Raw genomic sequence first — 22265 nt, forward strand, 5'->3', positions numbered from 1 at the left:
GTCTCGATACCAAGCGGTGCAAGCTTATAGATCGGCTATTGTCGGCTACACTCTTGCACGACGGAGTTGGGCTTTAATTTAGGAAAAAGAACATATCTCTGTCGGGTGGATCCATGTCCAAAAACTGTTACTTTTCAGGATTCAAATTCAAAAACAGCAAAAGTAGCAGATCTACAAGCTCAAAACGTGTCGCTTTACGCCACATTTCGAGTTTGCAGATCTGCTACTTTAGATTTTTGTGTGACGCTGTAGTTAGTATAATCAAGTATATGGGGCGTTAAAATATGGAGATAGATAGCCCGACAACAACGATATAAATTATGAAATATGGAGATACAAGGTTTATCTGCCTGACAACGATAAACTGTCTACAACAAGGGCCCACACCCCACATCATTTCTGTATAGTGCAGAACACAACGTCTCTGCTCCAGTAACCTCAGGGAATGGCTCTGTTCTGTTCTGCAGTCTGCTCCGCTCACTGAGTGGCACACTGCAGTATGTCTCTCGACAAGAACCCGGGCTCCAGCGGATCTCTGCAATCATGAGCAACAGGTGGGCTTGGACGGCGTTCCCTCCACTGCAAACAATTTGCTTTGAAAGCCCCAAAATGCCTGATCCAAGACAGGAAAAACTTCCCATTAGAGCTGCTTTTGTTTTGTTTTGTTTTGCTTTGCTTCCCCCCTTTGGCCCTTTCCATGGACCACACACACACACACACACACACACACACACACACACACACACACACACGTGCACGCACACACACACACACACACACACACACACACACACACACACACACACACACACACACACACACACACACACACACACACACACACACACACACACACACACACACACGCATACACACAGGCTCAAACAAATACACCTACAGCATGTACAAGTGCAAGTCTGCACACAATACACACATGGGGCATGCACAACTATACACAAAGGGTCAATCATACATAGGGTCGCTTCGCGCCGCGTTGTGAGCTTGTAGATCTGCCATTTTCACTACTCCTTAAACTTATTTTTAATGTATTTATGGAAATGATTAGATAATTTCATTTCATTCATGAAATACTTTTGAAACATTTTGGAATTGTTTTTAATTGATGAATAGTTGTAATTTCTTTTGTTTAAACATTTTTAAATCTTTTGAAATCATAATTATTGGGGAAAAAAATGAATATAGATATATACTTGCGACCCACAAAAATCGGTCCACGACCCAAACATGGATCCCCCACCCACTGTTTCGGAACCGCTGCTCTACAGGACAGACAGAGGACAGAGTGTCTCTCCCCCCGACCGTTCTCCTCCAGTCCTCCCTGACTGAGAGGACCGGAGCTCCAGAGCTATAGAGCGACAGACAGACAGAGGGGCTTATAGGACTGTAATCAGAGCCCAGGGCCGCCGTCCGCCCTGCGCTGGGGCTCCTGGAGCGGTTTTGAGGGCAGGCCAGACATTCCAGAGGAGATCACCGCCCAGCCAGACACCCCAGCAGCAGCAGCAGCAGCAGCAGACCAGTCAGCAACCGGTTCCAGAATAGCAGCAGTCGAGGACTAAAAATAGGCCCTTCTGTACAGGAGAGAAGGGAGAGAGAGAGAGAGAGAGAGAGAGAGGAGGAGGATCTGGGGGCTGGATGATGATGATGATGATGATGATAGAGGGCTGGAATCAGAGGAAGAGGGTGGTTTATTCCATTCCGTATCCAGTCACAATGTTATGACAGTGGCACAAAGGAAAGGAGTCCTGCAGAGATTTTAGGCTCAGGACCATTAGTGGTGTGTGTGTGCGTCAGTGTGTGCGTGTGCGTGTGCGTGTGCGTGTGCGTGTGTGTGTGTGCGTGTGTGCGCGTGTGCGTGTGTGTGTGTGTGTGTGCCTGTGTGTGTGCGTGTGTGTGTGTGTGTGTGCATGCGTGCTTTGTGTGTATGAGAATTAATTTAAGAGAGCTTGTTAATGCACAAATGTCTGTACTGGTGGGCACGTCCTTGTGCATATATTTGTGTATGAGTGTGTGTGTGTGTGCGTGTGGGCATGTGTGCGTGTGCGTGTGTTTGCACAAATGCACAGAGCGTGGAAAGTGGCCTTTCACATGCCCAATTTGTGCTCCATCATACAACAGCGTATATAGCGCCCAAAAAAAATCAGATCTATAAGCTCACAACGTGCTGTGGATGTGAGACGTTTTGAGCTTGTAGATCTGCTATTTTCAGCGAGCGCGACACGGTCATACGTGAACATATAAATCAGGTATAGTATCAGACCCACTCCCCCTTCTCAAACAATCTGTGTCAGCTAGCCGGGCAAAGAACACACGCCTCACTGTACTCAGGACTTTCTCCGGACTCCAGGCTCTACTGTTTATTTTTCCTGCAATGAACAGGCGGCTCAGTTTACAACGTCAGGCACCCTAAACCCTCTCTGTGGAACATCTAGTGGTGGAAAAAGTACTTCGGTAGAAGTAGCAAATAGAACAATAATATAAAATACTGTACTATTAAACATAAAAAAGTACAAAAGCATAGACCCCTTAACAGACGACGTCATACTGGCTGCGTGCAGCCAGTATGCGCGCAACGAAACCCATTATATCAGGTCTCGTTAGGACGCGTCTCACTAGCCAACACACACAAGAGGGGGTTGGGGTGTGCTGAAACCAGTGCACCCCGAAACAGGTTGGGAATTGATTGCGTGAAACAATCACCTGTGCGTCCAGGCTCAATGTTAGTAAACAAATAATTGGTCTATAGGTATCACAATAGACTTCAAAGACCAAAATATATATATATTTTTTCAAAATGTGTAAAACGTCGAAAATAGCTGACCTACATACCTCACAGCTGTGAGCTTGTAGAAATATAAAACAAGGCGTAACTTGGTTATTGAATTAATGATCTACTTGTGCCAAAGTAACTAAAGGTATCAAATAATTGTAGAGTAATACAAAAAGTACAATATTTGCCTATGAGATGTACGTAGAAGTTTAAAAGTATTCTCTGAGAAAAATGGAAAAAAACTCAAGTAAAGTAAAAGTACCGCAAAAGTGTACTTACAGTACAGTACTTGAGTAAATGTACTTTGTTACTTTCCACCACTGTGGAACGTCCTGCCAGCAGCAGCAGCAGACAGACGAGCTGCCAAGGCAGAACCGGCCTCCGCCAAACCCACTGCCGCTTTTTATTTTTGCTCTATTTCGTTGCTGTCAGGCAAAAACCTCATATCTCCATATCCTTATAACCTTTTGTGTGTTGTGTAAATGAACGCCCTACTTCAGGGGTCTTCAACGTTTTCAGGCCAAGGACCCCCTAGCTGAGAGAGAGATGAAGGGACCCCCTACTCTATATTGTATAACATTGTGTTTCAGATTAAAGTTTTTTTTTTACTTAGTCTGTTCTTTTTCCCCTCTACACCTATAGCCTCTTTGCCAAAAATAGCCGATCTACAAGCTCTCAACGCCTCGCGCTGCGAGGCGTTGAGAGCTTGTAGATCTGCTATTTTTGGCTAATGTTCCCCTCAGAAAAGGAATTCTATGGTTCAAGTGGTTAATGTAAAAAACGAAATACTATCACACAAAGATTTGGCGGACCCCCTGTAGTAACTCTGAGGACCCCCTAGGGGTCCCGGACCCCCTGTTGAAGACCCCTGCCCTACTTGATTTACTACATACTACAGCGTCACAAAAAGCATCAAGAGTAGGAGAATCCGCAAGCTTTGAGCTTGTAGATCTACTGCTTTTGCTTTGTTTATGAATTTGTATCCTGAAAAGTAACAGTTTTTTGGACATAATGATATGAGGTTTCCACCCCGACAGAGACGATTTGCAGAATATGGCGCACGCCAGACCCACCCCCCCCCCCCCTTTTCTCTTCTTCATATGAAACCCTTTTTCCCCGAGACAAAGAACTTGTAAACTGATTTGAAGCCCATGTAAATTCTCTTAGCTTTCATGTCGCCAAAAATCCCCACGTGAGTGATGGCTCTCATCCACTACAGCTTGGAGGAGAGGGGGGGGGGGGGGGGAAGAGGGGGAGGAGGAGAGGAGAGGAGAGGAAGAAGAGGGGAGGGAGAGGAGGAGAGGCCTCTTATTTTAAAGTCTGATGCTCCGAGCTAAAATGGTCCGAGAATAGCGTACGTACATCCTCCTCCAACATTATTATGCAGACTTCCATATCCGCCAGGCAGAGAGAGAGAGAGAGAGAGAGAGAGAGAGAGAGAGAGAGAGAGAGAGAGAGAGAGAGAGAGAGAGAGAGAGTCAGGGTCACGGCAAGAGGACAGAATGGTGTGTGTGTGTGTGTGTGTGTGTGTGTGTGTGTGTGTGTGTGTGTGTGTGTGTGTGTGTGTGTGTGTGTGTGTGTGTGTGTGTGTGTGTGTGTGTGTGTGTGTGTGTGTGTGTGTGTGTGTGTGTGTGCAGAGATTGCGGCTTAGAGAATGACCCCCCCCCCAACACACACACACACACACACACACACACACACACACACACACACACACACACACACACACACGCACACAACCTAGTCTAGGGACAAGCAAACTCACCTTCTACAGATGGAAGTGGGGGGGGGTGCGTTCAGAAGGTCTGGCAGCTGCACTTTATTTGAGGGTCAAAGAGTGAGCCAGAAATTGTTGTGAAGACATTGAGGGGGGGGGGGGGGGGCTCCCTTTGAAACTCAGGTCATATCAGTGAGTAGTAGTCAAGTCAGCAATATAATGTTTCACTTTTCTTTTTTGGCTCTATATTACCACTGTGTCTATACTGGCCCTTCTAATGCTTAACCACTTTGAGCTTGTACATCGGCTATTTGGCAAAGACAGAAAAAAAAGTAGGTTCAAGTACAAAGACAACTCAGGTCCAATTTACTAAGTCTAAGGTTTTAAAGTGCTTAATTTATGCTCCGCACTACAACGAAGTATAAATCTGGCTCAACAGGCAGATCATTAATTACACTCTAGGCACCCAAATGGTTGCATAATTGGTCTATTATTCTATGCCCTTCGAGGGCTTGCTGTATTACTTCCTAGCTTTGTTCTGGGCCGCCACCGACTTGGCCTATATGGCTCATATTCCTGAGACCAAAACGTGACCTTTAGTTGTTCCAACTCTACGCCTCCAGAAAAAACATTCCAGCAGGAATAGTCAAACTGAACAGGGCTCTGTTAATGTTTGTTCATTGATAGAAATGATTCAAGGGCTTTTTCTGCAGTGCAGGCGCAATGTTTCTTGGTTGTTCTTCAACCACATTAACTCAGGCATCCCTACTTTGGACCTACATTTTAAGAAATATTAAAGCGTTCAGTAGTAGTGAAGAAAATGCAGATCTACAAGCTCACAACATGATGCCAGGTGTTGTGGGCTTGTAGATGGTCTATTTTCGCTATTTGTCATACGACTAAGTATATCGACCAGATCACAATGTTTGAATGTTTGTAAACAAACAGGTATTTCCAGGTAGAATGCAAACTTCCTGCCGTGCTGCAAGCTTGTATATCTGCTATTTTTGAAAATGTTTGAAACATCTCAAAAATGTTTGAAAAATCTCAAAAATGTTTGAAACATCTCAAAAATGTTTACAAAACATATTTTTTTAAACACAAATCTTCTCTTCTCGGGGTCCCTCGGGCACAAAATCTTTCCAGATGGGGGTCGGTGGACAAAAACATATCAATTTGTGGGTGCTTGGCATGAAAACGTTTGAGAACCAATGCTATAGGGCTTAAGTGGTTAACATTTTACAAACGTATGTATGCATATACAGGTCCTTTTTTTTCCCATGCAGAGTTAAATGAACACATGATGTTTACAGCGTGTGTGGATGAGGTCACCTAAATACTGGAGTTAGAGGTATTGGCAGCAGGTCTCTCTCTGTCCTCCAAGGCCGCCCGCCTGTGTGTGTGTGTGTGTGTGTGTGTGTGTGTGTGTGTGTGTGTGTGTGTGTGTGTGTGTGCGTGCGTGTGCGTGTGTGCGTGCGCGTGCGCGTGCGCGCGTGTGTGTGTGTCTGGCCAAGCCCAGGCAGCACGAGCCAGGGGTGCCGTCCCACTCATCAGCACCAGAGCCCCAGAAGACACTTCAGGGGCCTGAGCCATCCATCCATCCAGACATCCATTCCACCCACCCACTCTATCCCTGCACAATGTGGATCAAATTAACGCAGCAATAACGGCAGCAGCAGCAGCATCAGCAATGGGCTCCCCGGACAAGTGGGAGAAATAAGCAGCCAGGTCTATGAAAACGAGCCCAATAGAAGTGACTATTAGGCTACATGAGCAACCAATATACATTGGCTATTTGAAAATAGACGATCTACAAGCTCACAACGTCAACTTGTAGATCTGCTATTTTCGAAAAGTGAGGTCTGTAGAGAAATGGAATCCCAAAAAACGCAACTTTCTGTCAGGATCTGTGTCTCTGAATCTTATTATGTAGTATCGTTCCTATTGTTTATTGTTCTCCTTGTACTTTTATTATGTAGTGATGTCCTAGTGTTTCCTGTCTGCCCTAGTGTTTGCTACCTGTCTTGTCTCACCTCCCTGTGATTACTCGTTTCTCCACCTGTGTCCTGTTAGTCTTCCAGCCAATCCCTGTGTTGATTGTCTTTGAGTTTCACCTGTGTCTAGTTTAGTCTGTCTATTTAAGCCCTGTGTTTGTGGGTGTTCCCTTGTCAGGTTATAGCCATTGTTACAGTGTTCCTCCCTGTGTCTGTCCTGCTGTAATCCTGTGTTAATAAATACATTGCATTAGACCTTCCTGCCTGCATTGGTCTGGTTCTGGGTCCTCACCTGCCTTGCACCGCGACACTTTCTACCAATATTTACAAGCAACTTTACAGACAAAACAAGCCCAAAGTCTCTTAAAATATGCAGACATGGTGTGACACTGCGACTGACTGATTACCAGTGGTGAAAGAAGTACTGAGATTTTTTAAGTAAAGTAGCAACAACACAATGTAAAAATAGTCTGATACAGGTAAAAGGCCTGTATTCAAACCTTTCCTTGAGTAAAAGTTCCAAAGTAAAAGTACTCAAATCTTTTGGAAATAGCAGATCTACGAGCTCTTGAGTTCTACTGTACTTGAGTAAATGTATTTAGATACTTAGTTTCCACCACTGGTAGCAGTAGCAGAAGCAACCCAATTGACTCACTACATCCCAAAGACACACTGTTTACACTATTCCTTTGTGCTTTAGCTAGACTATATATATTCTCTGACTCATGTCTCGTGTCTGTGGGCTGTTGGTGGAATTGTCTGTTTTTAAATTAAATGGGGAAAAAGTGCTTTTCCACCTCTCAAAAGAACAAGACCAAAAAATAGGACAGTCACACACAATGTAACTTCATAATGTATTTCTAGAAATTAGCATCAGGTCAGGTGTGTGATATTTGCATAAGTATTGTTGAAGATGCAGTCCATAAGTGTTTAGTGAATAAAATGTTATTTTAACTAGTATGTATGTTAATACAATATAACTATCAACAACTGCGGTGGTTGTAGTTGGTCTCCCTGCTCTTCTATTGAGAAATGTACAGAATATCCTGTGCTCGTGTAGGACCACTACTGGTTGACAGTAGGTACTGCATGACATTCAAAGACGAACTTCTTGCCTTTCCAAACAGTAGAAATGTCAGTGCTTGCATTGGGGACTAGGATTGGGATCCTGGCTAGGAAAATGAAAGTTACGAATGGCGACTTTTAACAAAAAAAAAGAATCCTCACAGGTCCTTGTCTTCTGCCGTCTGTATGTAAAAAAAGGAAACTGCATACTATAAATTATATTAAGAAAGATGTTAGAGGTCGCGAGTATCCTTTCCTAGAATATTTTAATTATTTCAAAAGATTAAAAAAAGAAAAATAATTCCGAAAAAGCCATTTCATAAGAATTTAAAAAAATGAAAAAGTGAAAATAGCCAATCTACCTGCTCACAACGGGTCGCAACGCAACATGTTGTGAGCTTGTAGATTGGCAACTTTCGTAGGTCTTCATAATGTATTTCTGTGTTTCGTTTAGAAAATGCATACATGCAAACAATACCAAAAAAAGTTATTAATTATTTTTTTTGCAGCCCTAGTACAGTAAGTTAGACTCATGCGTAATAATGTGCACACGACGCGTCAACTCTTTCATGATCCATTTATTTCAGTTGATACAGTACTACAGAGGCACATGGTTCAATGGTGATACATCCACATGGATGACATAAGACATGTTACAGGATTTAGTTGAAATCTTATCGTTGTTTTTTAGTTTTACTCCCAAAAATACATACTTGGCCATGGCGTTCACAATGACATGATGCCACTCTGCTGCTGAATCCCATTGCATTGAAACCCTGGTGTATATGATGCTTAATGTATACGAACACAGCCCATCCACATGCTTGTAGGTCGGCTATTTTCGAGTATAAATCAGGCTTAATGCATCACACCACACTCTAGAGCAGTGGTTCCCAATCACTGGGTCGGGACCCATTTTGGGGTAGCAGACCCATTTCTGTGGGTCGCAAGTAAATATCCCCCTCTTTTCTCCCCTGTTTCCTGCAATAAAAATAAATAAATGATTATTTCAAAAGATCTACAAGCTGACAACGCAACACATTGAACAGCTTGTACATCGGCTATTTTCACCAGTTTGGGAGATATAACATTTCTATTTTGGCTCTGGAGCATAACATTTTGGGAACCCCAGCTCTAGAGCAGGCCGAAGCATGAATGTAGTCATTTTTACATCAAACAAAATGGCTTGATCACCAATAAATACAAGTATAAAAAAACACATTGGTAGTTATTCTCATTATCCAAAAAAAAAAAAAGTAAAAGTTTGCGAAGGCACTCAACTTAATCCACCTTGGCAGTCCAGATTCACAAACCGACACCGAAAGAACAAAAATTAAAAATAAAATAAATCAAAACCGCGGCATTAGCCAACAATATTAATGAGCCGTAACAAAAATAATACTTAAATAACATAATACTATTTTTTTTTATTATTATTATTGTCATAACAATATCCAGTCAAGTTTTCCTATGATTAGACTTTCTGCTAACTAACGGATATGCACCAGTTATTTCCAGTTTGGCAGATTGAGAGTTTCATCATCAGATTCTTTCCATTGCTTTATAACATCCCTGTTCTCTCGATGTTTTTTGTTGTTCCAACATCGTTTTGAACCCCCCCTTCCCACCCCCCACCCCCAAACCCCTCCCCCCCTTCCCCCCCACTGCTTTGGTAAGAGGTGAGCCAGAAGACCATTCTTTGGAGACAAGCTGTCAATGTGACGGCACATATCCGCTTATTGGTAAGATCACAGAGATTGTATTCATAAGAAAGATATGCTTCCATTTGGGCCGAGTCCAACTTGGCATCTGTCTTTTCCTTCCTACTCTGGAAGCAGTTGGATTACTAATCTGCATAGCTGATCTCAGCCCAGCTTCTGGCCTCACTGTGGTGGTGTATCAAAATGTGGGAGGGCGAAAAAAAACTGAGACTTCACTGATTTCAGATCAGATTCTCTCTGCTTTTTTTTTTTTTGGCCAAACCCTTAGGAAGGAAGTAATCTCTGCCATAACATAAAGCAATATAAAGTTTCTTATATTTTGGAGAATCAAAAACAGAAGCATAATAAAACAAAATACTAACATAGTATAATTTCATCACTGTAAATCCAGTTGACAATAAAAATGCAATACAAAAGGCAATTACAAATGCAATATAATACGCAACAGGTCTTTCAACTAAACCCATACCCGGGACCTTTTCTTCACACAAAGCAGACTCACAACATTCAAAATGGGGTCTTTTTACTTGACTTTGGCTCGTTTACTGCACAATTTTCCATCTACATAATTTGATATTCTGAATGATGTCAGTCACCCGCCGTCCACTGCTCGTCCACGCTGTTGAAAAGTGTAACACACTACGCTAAGGCCACGACGGATCGCAACACACAAAGTCACACACTGACCCACAAGACAAGCTGTGTCAACACACGGTCCTTCGGCATTTGAACTAAAAAAAATCACTCGTCACCGCCGCCAAGAAAAGAAAAAGGAAAAAGAAAACAAACGCCAGTTAAAAACCCAGAGTGAAAGATGACTTCATCAAGCACCAGTGGGGGGGGATTCCTATACCTCAGAAACGTTCATAAAAAAATACCCTTGTTAGTCTGTGACACGGTCAATCCCACCTTAAATCGTTTCAACAGCTTTATCTTATCTCCTGGCTTAAAACAATAACTTTGCATTCTACATTCTGTCTGCTCACTTTCTTTACTTTCACTACTCGACATAACTGCTTCCTTCAACAAACCCGACTCCTACCGATCGTTTCCTGTGCTCTACAGGAAAGCCCTCTCTCGTTTCACCACCGATTCAAGGCATCACTCTTTTTACGTCCACACTTCCCATTACTCTTTTTCTACCCTCGAGCCACAAATGGCTACACTCGCTCTACCCTTCTCTTACCTCCTCTCCAAATGAAAACAATAGCTGGCTAATTGTGCTTGGTTGACATAATGGACCAGTGTACACAGCTGGAGGGGCTGAGTCCAGACCGCAGGTCCCACCTGTGCTGACTCGGGAGCTTTGGGCTGATAAGATCTCTAGCACCAACACGTCTCCAAGCCTTTGTCTGTGGAATGTGCTTTGTCATCAGCGCACTAAAAACAACCCCACTTGCTCTTTTCACAGCGGGGGAAGAAGGTAAAACATTAACCAAGCCCAACAGAGGAAACCACCTTGTTGTGGCAAAATATAAAAAAAAAAAATCATTACTTTGTTTTATATTACACCAACATCCATCCGTCAAGGTGGGTTAAATCGCTTAACCAATAACCCCCAAAAAAAAACAAAGACGGAAGCCGATCCAAATGCATACTCTGTAGATGATATTCCAAGCTAACAACGTGTTGCATCGCGTAGCGACAATGGCGTGCGGCTTCAGGTCGGCATTTGGGTTTATTTTGCCAGGGCACATTCCAGGGCTGTGAGAGGCCGTCTGAGCAATCGACCTTCAGTAAAGGTCACTCTAGTTGAACCTCTAGCAGGGCCTGTGTTCTAGCACCTACGCTGTTAAACCGCACGGCAACAAGACTGAGAGACAGTTGTTGGGAAGAAACAAAAAACAACAACAAAGTTGGGAGACTTTGTCATCTCTCCGACACTGCAGTACCTGTGGGTTCCCACTTATCTCTGTGTATGTGTCCGCTTATCTTATGTGTATGTGTGTTAATGTGTGTATACTCCTACACGGACGCCAAGGTGTAGATGAGGCTGTTTGTTCTCAACAGCCTCAAAAGGTCTCGTGTGACCGAGACTTTGAACCCTTAATATCAAGGCCAGTCAGCTGTGTGTTTCAAGGTCCCGGGTCTCTCTCTCTCTCCACATTCACAAACAAAATCTTAAACAGCACAACTGGTGACAGGTCGGCCTGGCTTCTCTCTCTCTCCACTTTTCAGGAAATGACATACATAATCGTATTATGAATCAATAGAAAAAAAGGCACTTCCTACATATTCCCTAGTATCATACACATATATAGGACATACACTTTTAGGGAGATATACTTGTCTGCGAGTTTTACATGCGCAGCCACAGCTATATATGTCGAGTATGTATATTATGCTTCTCATCACTGAGCAACATAATTATTATATATGTCAGTTCCACACAAAGGGTTGGGAGACAAATGAGCTTTTGACTCTTCCAGTAACAGCCAGTAACACCCACCAGTTTGGTATTCAAAACCTAAAAGCTACGCAAATATTAATAAATAATCAACATTGTCAGTTTATCTTGGAGCAAGACCCTGGTTTTGTTTCTAAACAAAACAAAAAAAAAAAGTAATCAGGAAAGTAAAGATCACAAACGCATGTGCTCTGTGTGAGTTTTAAGGTGCTTTTGTAAACTCAATCTCAAAATGGGTGCTTTTGCAAGGAGAGCCAACCAGTTTTCCTGGTCGCTGCGCTTCTTGTGATTCTAACTTGCCTTTTTCTGCTGAATATGTAAACATTTTAAAACACAGCAAAGTCTTGGTGGGCCACGAAAGGCAGACTGGGTGGCATGCTCTCGTGCCAGCTACAATCTCTCTCTCTCTCTCTCCCGCCTACTCACATTCTTGAAAACCATTTCCTCCTGGCCAGAGAAGTGCATAAAAAATGTGTACATTTGCGTGTGCATGTGCGTGGGTGTAAATATATCTCTCTCCCCCATCAGCATTTCAACTCTGTTTGGGAAAACCGCAGCTTCCCAAAAAGGTGCATCCCAGCAACACACTGGTCGTCATGGAAACCCATAATACATGTCTACTACTCGACCCACATGCACACGCTAATGCCAGATGCCCACTCTGCCACCTTGCCGCTAGGTGAGGTTGCTGCTGATGTCCAGGGCTTGCTGGTACACCTGAGTCATGTCCTCCAGATCCCCCAGCAGGGAGAAGCTGCCATTGTCCCCCGGGGAGGAGCCCTTTGCTCGGGTGCCGCGGCCAAACTTGGAGCCCTGGAGCGGCGCCGGTGCGGCCTGGAAGCCCTTGAAGTTGGCGAGCTGCAGCAGGTTCTCGGCCGAGACGCAGGCCCTGATCTTGGGGCGCAGGTGGGGGGTCGACGGGGGCCACTCGGCGCCACCGAGGGAGCTGGGGGACAGGGACAAGCTGGAGCTGTCCTCCCCGACCATGCTGGAGGGTCGGCTCTGGCTGCGGGACAGGCCCGAGTCGGCGGAGGAAGGGGGGTCCCCGAGGAGGACCCCGGCCACGGCCGCCGCAGAGGGAGGCCCGCTGTAGGTGGAGTACTTGCCGTTCCGCTTCAGGATGCCCTTCCTCCCCGGCACCCTCTTGGGAGGGGAGCTGGCCAGCAGAGACATGCTGGTGCCCCCTAGCAGCTCGGAGGACTCGCTGCGCTCCGGGGAAGAGTAGTACCCTGATTCCCGCTGTTGACTGTTCTTCAGGATGCCTTTCTTGGGCAGCGTGGGCACCATCTTGGCCGGCGAACCCCCCGTCAGAGCGGGCTCCTCCTCTTCCTCCCTCTCCGGGCTGGAGGGCACCTCCACGTCCTCGGCCGGCCGCTGCCCCAGCTCCACCTCCTCCAGGCTGGGCGACCGCTGCTCCCCCGCCACCCGGGTCTTCAGGATGCCCTTCGGTCTCTTCAGACCCGGCTTGTCCTCCTCCTCCTCGCCGCAGTAGGGCTCTCCCGCCTCGTTGTGCTCCTTCTTGGACTTCTTGGGCCTCTGGCGGAGCATCCCGTGGGGGATGGCGGTGGACGGCTTCTCCGAGCGGTTCTGCCAGTCGATGAAGCGGGCCAGCATGGGCGAGCCGCCGTGGTCTCGTTGGCTCTCGCAGTCGCACACGCTGTTCTTCCAGCCCCAGTTGACCCACCAGTGGTTGGCGATGTCTTCCACTGTGGCCCGCCGCTCGGGGTTGACCATCAGCATCCAGCGGATCAGACCGCGGGCATCTGAGCAGAGAGTGGCACAGCGGGGGTAAGATCACTCAACATCGTACAAGAGTGTGTAAGTACAGCTATGTGATTTTAACCACAGAATCTGAATCAGCTTTATTGTCACATCACAAGTTTACAGAAGTAAATAAAGTGGGTGAAATTCGTTTTTGTGCTAGTTCTATCGTATCGTATCGTATTTCCATAGAAAAGAAATACAGGGAAGAAGAAGAAGGGGGGTGGCAAGGGGGAAGAGAGATCAATCAAAGAAAACAAACAAATTATCTACATATTTATTTATTTGCCTGAGATAAGATATAAAGGTGCGTAAGCATAGCAACATGAACATGAACACTCGCGTCCCTATTCTGGGCATGTCATAATAGGCAAAACATTCGGCACATTGGCTATTTTTTGATTAAGAGATTTGGTGTAGAGGGAAAGGGGGGGGGGGGGGGGGCAGGTACAGACCCCTGGGGGAGCCCGGTCAACGAAGTATATGACTTGAAGTGGTTAATCCAGGTTCTAGAACACTGTGTCTTTATGTGTGTCTGTGCATGTTTGTGTGCTTTACAGAAACAAAGCTGGAAGAGAGGACACGTGACCCGGCTATAGAGGATGGTGCAGTACCTGAGGACTGGGTGGGTTCCCTGTACTCCCCGTTGCTGATCTGACGGATGAGGTTCTTGTGGTCTCCCCCGTCAAACGGCATGGTCCCATAGACCAGGGTGTACAGCAGCACCCCCAGAGCCCAGCTATCCACCTGTGGAACAAACAAACAAACAAAGAAAGGCTCAAAAGGTGGTTCATTGGACTTGGATTATAATGAAGGCTTTTCGGGGCGCACAGGTAAAAAAAATCCTATGCACCACTATGGAGACTGGGGCTTGATTCTTCCATGGTACCTCCGGCTTCTCAAACACAAGTGGCCACTTTGTTTTTTGTTAGTTTGTTTTGTATTTTAATATTAATTACTATATCATTTGTACGTAATGTAAAACGGTGAGGTTCTCGCATAAGCCCCCTAGGGCATAGATATTCAACTGGCGGCCCGCGGGCCACGTGCGGCCCGCGAGGAGCTTCCTTGTAGCCCCTGGCCATATTCCAATTTTTTTTTTTTTTTTTCATAATTATTGTTTATTTTAACTTTGATTTATGTTATCAAAGTTAAAACAGTACAAATTATGTATCCTTCATTAGTTCTTTAAAGGCCATCTTTCATTGGAACTTAACTTAGAACCTTAAATAGAACTGAATTAGACCCGAAAAAAGGTTGATTTATATTGGTCAAATAGAACCGAATTAGACCCGAATTAGACCGAATTACACCCGAAAAATTTCCCGCGCACGCGCGGAAATTGTGTGCGCACATGCACGCGCGCTGCGCGCGCGTGCATTTGCGCGCACTGTGTGGCCCCCAACTCCAAATTATTTTGCAGTTGTGGCCCCCTGCCTAATCTAGTTGAATACCCCTGCCCTAGGGTTTCTTACCCCACCGGCACAACAACTAACAGTTTTTTGATTGATTGAATATTTTATTATGCAAAAATGTAAAACAGCACAGTTACATTTAAAATACTTTGTCTAAAGGGTCCGTTCAAAAAAGTCCTTGCGGTCTTGTTTCCATTGAGGTCCTTGGTATTCAATTCATAGTCAAACTTCAACTGTCAACTTTTCCATGGAAAGAACTAACATATCATGCATATTATGTATATATAAACTGTTGTGCAAATCAAATAAATCGAATAAATCTAATCAATAAATCATGAACGTGGTTGAGAAGCCAACCGGGAAGGGCGATCTGTTGCTGGAGCTGTGAGTTATAGCATGTTACTCTGCATGCGTAACTTCCTCCTGCTGAAACCCCTCACAGTCAGGTGAAAGAAAACAAGTGGATGGTGATTATTCCATGTGTCTGGAGACATGCGGTTGTCTACACCCTCCCCAGACCAAACATTAGGGGTCAGCAGTGACGGGGACTATACAAAAAAGACATGGGGGCAATTAGCAACGACTAAATTGAGGTGAAAATGAGTAAATAAACAAATAAACAAAAAGGCTTTTCTGAGTTATCCGATTTTATCGTAGAAAGACACGAGGAATGCTGTATACAGTAGGTGATGACGTGCTATGCGGTATGCCCTGTCACGGAACTTTTCCCGTACCACACAAACATTGTGTGCAAAAAAGACGAGGAGGTGTGTTAGATCTGGTTATGCAATGGAAACACATGTACCTAGTGCTGGTGTGGTCAGTGATTCATGGCATTCCAGTGCCTGCCGTGGGACCGGTTCCACTCTGCTCAGCCACGCAAGAGACCTTCTGAGTTTAACACTAGAGATTTCCTCTGACATTAACAAGCGTTCCCCCCGTCGCACATCAATGCGATCAAAACGATCTCTGTTAAAGAGCTTTTGGTACCGTGTTGCCCCCCCGCCCCCCTGGTCCCGACCTTCCTAGAAATGCTGACAAATGCTGATGTAGTAATCTTGGGGGAGAAACGTCTTGTTTCCATGCAGTTTAAAAGCTGTTCATATAGGGCGGCCATAGCTTTGTGGTTAGAGAGGTCGTCTGGTAATCAGAAGGTCACCGGTTCGCCTCTGGCGCCATGTCTATGTGTTGAAGTGTCCTTGAGCAAGACACTTAACCCCCTAACTGCTGACCCCCCAGCGTTCATCATGACCATCTGAGCAGCCATCAGCAGGGTGAAGCTGAAACTGCATTTCCCCCGAGTGATTTATAAAGGTCTAAAAAATGTTTACCTGAGATTTGACCGTCTGTCTTTTGTGCTTATGAGCTTCAAGCAGTCCTACCTGACACCAGGGTCTAAATCTAGAGTAACTTTCTGACCACTGACATAATGCAATGTGTCTTTCTAAAGTTAAGAGTTACATAAGGCAGAGTGTGGGGCATTAGTAGGTGTGGGGGGATGCATGGGGAGGTGGTGGACAGACAGACAGACAGACAGACAGACAGACAGACAGACAGACAGACAGACAGACAGGGACAGCACCTAATGAATCTAGCAGAGATGGCAAGAGCTGCTACACTCTGGCCCCTGTCTGCTCCGCGGAGACACACTGCCCCTCGCTGATTAGCACACGTCTGTGTCAGACTCTGGCCTGTGGTGTGTGTGTGTGTGTGTGTGTGTGTGTGTGTGTGTGTGTGTGTGTGTGTGTGTGTGTGTGTGTGTGTGTGTGTGTGTGTGTGTGTGTGTGTGTGTGTGTGTGTGTGTGTGTGTGTGTGTGTGTGTGTGTGTGTGTGTGTGGATGCAGGCGCGACACTGGCTTGCAACTAAATCATGCCTTAGAGTTGGTCATCAGAAATGTGAGAGCGGTCTGGAGAAACGTGTGTCTCCATGATGACTGTCCCTTAGGTTAGGTTTGAGTGTCAGGGAGCAGGAAGGCTAGATATACAGGCTCTGTTTAGTCACAAGTGAAAGTCCTCTAGGGCGCTCATGGAACCTGCACCGAGGAATGTGCATCCCCACCCCCGAGGACGAGGCGTGTACCATTGTTACGTTTCAGTTCTACATGCCTCGTGTTTGCTGTAATTTGCGGTTTTCTCCCTAAACGGGATTCTATCATTTCGATTGCGATCTGCCCCGCTGTTGTTTTTAGCACTCTCGAGAAAATTACAGTCAATTATACTAAATTGAACGGTTAGACTTGGATAGCTAAAATGTTTTTTTTTGTGCGACAAAGCGACATTTCTCCTCTTCTTTTACTTTCTTTTTTAAGGAGCAACGCCCTTTTTTTTGTAAACGAGAGTTCAGAGAGTTCAGTAATGGTAAATAAGCTGCTTTGGTGAGCAGTTTTCACTCCTTCTCCCACCAAAAACAAAAAAAAAGGTTTGTCAGACTCCGAGCTTTGGCTGTGAGCTCTTTCGGTGGCAGCGGAGCTCATTCCGTTCCTCCTAAGGAGGAGACAGTGCGAGCAGCAGCAGCAGTTATAACACACTTCCCCACTTCAAAGGAAGGACAGGAAGGGGGGGAGGGGGTGCATGGGGGGGGGTCATAGACAGTATCTGGACTCCCCCCGAATACTTGGAGATATGAGAGAGAACTCTCCCCGCGGGACTGGTGTGTAATCTCATCAAAAGAACCACCACCACCCACTAAAACCTACCCACAACTCTCTCTCTCTGCTCTGTGTGTGTGTGTGTGTGTGTGTGTGTGTGTGTGTGTGTGTGTGTGTGTGTGTGTGTGTGTGTGTGTGTGTGTGTGTGTGTGTGTGTGTGTGTGTGTGTGTGTGTGTGTGTGTGTGTGCGTATGTGTCAGCTACGTTACGATTACAACGCTGACAGTGACGATGAAGATGACTATGCAGTATGGGTTACAAATTACTTTAGTGGTTCTCTACAAGTGGGTTCTGGAAAACCCCTAGGGGTCCTTGAGGAGGTTCCAGGGAGGTCCCCAGCAATTTTTTTAACACTTAATACTCAGCTATTCGGAAATAGCTGATTGTATATTTTTGAAATATTTTGAAAAATCTTTCAAAAAAATGACAACACAAAAATCTTCGCTGGCACAAAATCTTTGCAGAAGGGCGTCTGCGCCCAAATCCATATTAATTTGGGGGTCCTTCACATTAAATGTTTGAGAACCACTGAGATTGTTCTTGAGACTTCTTCTCACACCAAGTGGCCAACCGTTTGTGTAAGCTTTGTGTGTGTGTGTGTGTGTGTGTGTGTGTGTGTGTGTGTGTGAGTCCCCCCTGCCTCACCTCCGGGCCGCGGTAGGGTCTCCCGTTGACGATCTCTGGCGAGGCGTAGAGCGGGCTGCCACAGAAGGTCTGCAGCAGCTTGTCCTTGTGGTAGAGGTTGGACAGGCCAAAGTCAGCGATCTGCAGGGAGACACACAAAGAGACACGGGACGGTTACATTTAGCCACGTGATCGTCAGAGAGCATTGGAGGCAAAAAAACAACAAAAAAAACAAGAGGGCGGGATATTTTCTTAACCATTTCCTTACCTTAATATTACAGTTATCATCCAGTAACACGTTTTCCAGTTTCAGATCCCTGTGCACCACCCCATTCTGTGAGGGAGACAAGAACAAATATCATTCATATTGAGTAAATAAAATAACAAAAAAACATACTTGATGCATTTCTTTCTCCTTTCTTGACTCGTGAACCTGAACGATATATATGCAATTATTACGGTAACAAGATGGTTCACTCCCGACAGAGCTGCCTTGCAAGTAGCGTTGTGATCCGGAACAGGAGGAACCGGTGGAACCGGATTCCAACATTAAGGAACTGGAATCGGTTCCATCACATTTTTGGAACCATTTCCGGAACCGGTGCCATCACACTGTCAGAGCTGGTTATGTGGACTTCACGTCTGCTATACAACTACAATACCAGTGGTTCTCAAACTTTATCATTTCAAGGACCACCATAACTATGAGAGTGTACAAATCGAACCAAATGGACCCGTGAGGGTCCATTTGGTTCCATTTGTACACTCTCAGAGTTACAGCCCTGTAAGGGACCATTTGGAACCCCCCATAGGAATCGTTGAAGAGAACCGTTAAGGAATCGGAACCGTGAAGAGGGAATCATTCATTAAGGAACCAGAATCGTTAAAATCCTAAAGGATTTCCGAAACCTACTTTCACGCGGGTATCAGGAGAAATCGAGACACGGTCGCTCGTTAGTACTTAGTAGTGTTGTAGTGTTTAATTGCGTCCATAGCGTGTGTTTCTTTGAAAGAGAAAAAAACAGAAAAGAAAAGAAAAAGTGCCTCACATGTGTGTCACATAAACAAGAGCCTGTAATTACCCTGACCAGGGTGAGTGATGTTCTCACAACATCTTGGGATTAAAAAACAACTATGTTGTTAGTGCCGGTTTTTTAAAGAGACCCGGGAATTAACATGTTGTGGTCATGCAACTATGGGGTTGGGGGGGGGGGGTGGGTGCAAACCGTTTCAGATGTGCGAGAGAGAGAGAGAAAGAGTGAGAGTGACTTCACCCACATTGGTCGTTTGTTTTGAGAGACCATATGTTGACATGGCTGTGATTGGTGGTGATGAAGTAAATAAAAGGGGCGGGCACTTCCTGTTTCCCATGTCAACAAAAGCGTCATTTCCAACTAAGCCCCCAGAACCACGGTAGAACAGAGAAGCTGCCGACGCGCCTGATGGTCAAATCTGGGATTTTAATACTTGTACGCATTTAAAACGCCACTGCGCATGCTTCTACCACTTCTAAACCCTATAGTGCGCCTGCTCGGCCCAAATCTGGTGCTCAAATCAAGAAAAATGCAGAAGTAGAGCGTTCTTCCGGGTGCTTCAAACACCGGTGAGCGACTTTCATTGAAATTAATAGCTGGGGGGGGGGGGGGGGGGGGCAGTTCTCATGTCTTTCCCTTCTTCACATAACTACCACGTTTGTCAATGTCACGGGGCGGAGCTTAGCGCAAAGACAAACCCGGAAGATGACAACCCAGGACCGTCAGTTGCCTATGCATCTCATTCACACAGTAGAGGCAAAACAAAACGTTGTTTCTGATAACTTAAGATTCTAATTAGTATTTACACATCACAGCATGGCAGGCACTTGAGGTCTATGAGGGTAGCTGCGCCCGAGCGAGGCGTACAGCCCAGCAACAGTGCAACAGTCTGCGATGCCCGTGCTGTCCAATCAGCGCCTCTCGAGTTGCATACAGTACCAACCAATGGGGTTGGAATCAAGTTATGAATGTATTTCCAAATTGCACTAACTTTTGTCAACTCAAAGTTGACACAGGCACAGTTACTTTCCCATTGTCAAGTACTATTATTATTTCGACACTGCACACATAGTACTTGGCAATTAAAGTAGGCTAAATAGCTAAGTGGAAACAGCTGTGTTGCTCTTCCACTGTCACTGTCTGTCTTTTTGTCTGTCTCCCCTTGGGGTGGGTGGCACCAAAACAATGCGGCGCTATCCAATGAGAAGTCGCCTGAGGCGTGGCCATTGTTGCAGAAGAAGTCTGCCGGGGGAAATAAAATAAAACGACGCGTCATGGAATAGCGCAACCGCGCTACCGCACCCCCGGCGGGGTTTAGGAGGGGAGGTGGCGGTAGTAGGCGGTGCCTGGCGGTGGTGATGTGACTCATCACCCGCGGCTGTCTGGGACTGTCCTATCCTTGGAAACCATGACATCATCCTTATCTCCAGCTGGATGTTTAGAGTGACTAGGGGAGAACCCACCCAAGCAACCCCTGGGAGGGGTCGGAGGGGTGGTGTTGGGGTGGGGGGGGGGGATTAGCATGTTGGGAGGACGGGGTGTGGGTGTGGCCGGGTCCCCAGGGAGACCATGGAGATTGACAAGAGGACGAGAACAGAGCCAGCAGCGCTGGAGCTGTTCAGCGTGCAAAACGCTAAGCAAGTGTAACAGCATGAATCCAATTGGCACGGTGTTCCAGCCCCACTCAGAACCAGATGACTCCCCGACACCCGTGGGCCAAGAAAAGCAGCTCCGCCGCGCAGCGCGGCAGACTGACTGGCTATATGCGGTTGAACTATGGAGATGCATTGGTTAGTGTCACATTAAGCACTTAAGCCCCTATATATACAGTACTTTGCCCTATACATACAGTACGACGAATAGTGAAACTCACAACACTTTGCCGATGCGTTGTTGTGAGCTTGTAGATCTGGTATTTGTTTTAGATTTGAAAAGTGTTTTAATGCTATTGGGATTGTTTTAATGTTTTGCCTGATAATGACATGCCCCAAATAGTGACGCCATGGGTTAATGTGGTTAAGCTCTCACCCTGGGATGTGATTATGAAGGAAGAAGGAATGTATATACGTGTGTGTGTGTGTGTGTGTGTGTGTGTGTGTGTGTGTGTGTGTGTGTGTGTGTGTGTGTGTGTGGCAGCGTGTAATTAAAACCGAAAGAAGCAAAAGTAAGACAGGGAGTGGCTGTGAAAATGAATGTTTGTGAATTACTCCACATGCAAGTGTGCGGTGTTTATACTGTACATGTGTGTGTGTGTGTGTGTGTGTGTGTGTGTGTGCGTGCGTGCGAGCGTGGACATCCTCTCACCTTGTGACAGTGGTGCACGGCAGAGACTATCTGTCTGAAGAAGCGCCTCGTCTCGCGCTCGCTCAGGCGGCGGCGCTCGCTGATGTAGTCGTACAGTTCGCCCTTGCTGGCGTACTCCATCACGATCACGATCTTGTCCTTGTTCTCGAACACTGTGTGAGAAAAGACAAGAGAAGATAAGACAAGAGACAGTTTGTCTTATCCTTGGCCTCAGTTCAGTAATGTATCTATTATCAAAACTATTATCTGTTTTTATACCACAACTATAAGAGGCCAACGAGATTACAGGCCAAAGAGGGAGAGTGAGGGAGGACTGTTTACACAATGATTCCAGCTTCATTTGTACAGTTTGTAATCGGCCAAAGAAAGCGGACATTCTTCGTTGTAAAAATGGCGAGTGGATTAAGTCCCCGTTACCCCCCACCTAGTTTTGGACGTAGACGGTGGATTCCAGAGAGGCACATGCTGCATCTCAGCACTTCTCTCTGGGTTACATCACCCTAAAAACTCCACCTCATAAGTCTGGCTGCGGCCCTTAACAACACTGCGGGGAGGGGCTGTTATTTCAATCAAGCCAACCCCTCGGAGAGAGAGAGAGAGAGAGAGGGTAACAGAAAGAGAAATGAACAGACAAAATGTGGAGGAGAAGGAGAGTAACTCATCAGCTTCACATCATGTCACCATGTTTCACAACTCTGTCCCACATCCCTGTGTCACCACAATCCGGTATCTATGCACACATAGGAAAACATCTCACCCTAAAGCATACATACAGCCATTTAGCTAG

The 22265-nt window shown here is 45.7% G+C and overlaps 1 protein-coding gene across 1 annotated transcript in view; it reads right to left on the reverse strand.

Moving 5' to 3' along the window:
- Positions 1-9225: 9225 nt before the first annotated feature.
- Positions 9226-22265, reverse strand: part of nuak1b (NUAK family, SNF1-like kinase, 1b) — a 27502-nt gene continuing 14462 nt past the window's right edge. Inside the window, exons 3-7 of the mRNA XM_084059381.1 lie at positions 21479-21630; positions 18409-18474; positions 18162-18281; positions 14068-14200; positions 9226-13455 (exon numbers count right to left, since the gene is read on the reverse strand). Coding sequence (XP_083915507.1) covers positions 12368-13455; positions 14068-14200; positions 18162-18281; positions 18409-18474; positions 21479-21630 — 1559 coding nt within the window. The 3' untranslated portion in view covers positions 9226-12367. The remainder of the gene's footprint in view (positions 13456-14067; positions 14201-18161; positions 18282-18408; positions 18475-21478; positions 21631-22265) is intronic.

The sequence above is a fragment of the Gymnoscopelus microlampas genome (assembly GCF_963454915.1).
Source record: "Gymnoscopelus microlampas genome assembly, chromosome: 6".
Classification (NCBI taxonomy): domain Eukaryota; kingdom Metazoa; phylum Chordata; class Actinopteri; order Myctophiformes; family Myctophidae; genus Gymnoscopelus; species Gymnoscopelus microlampas.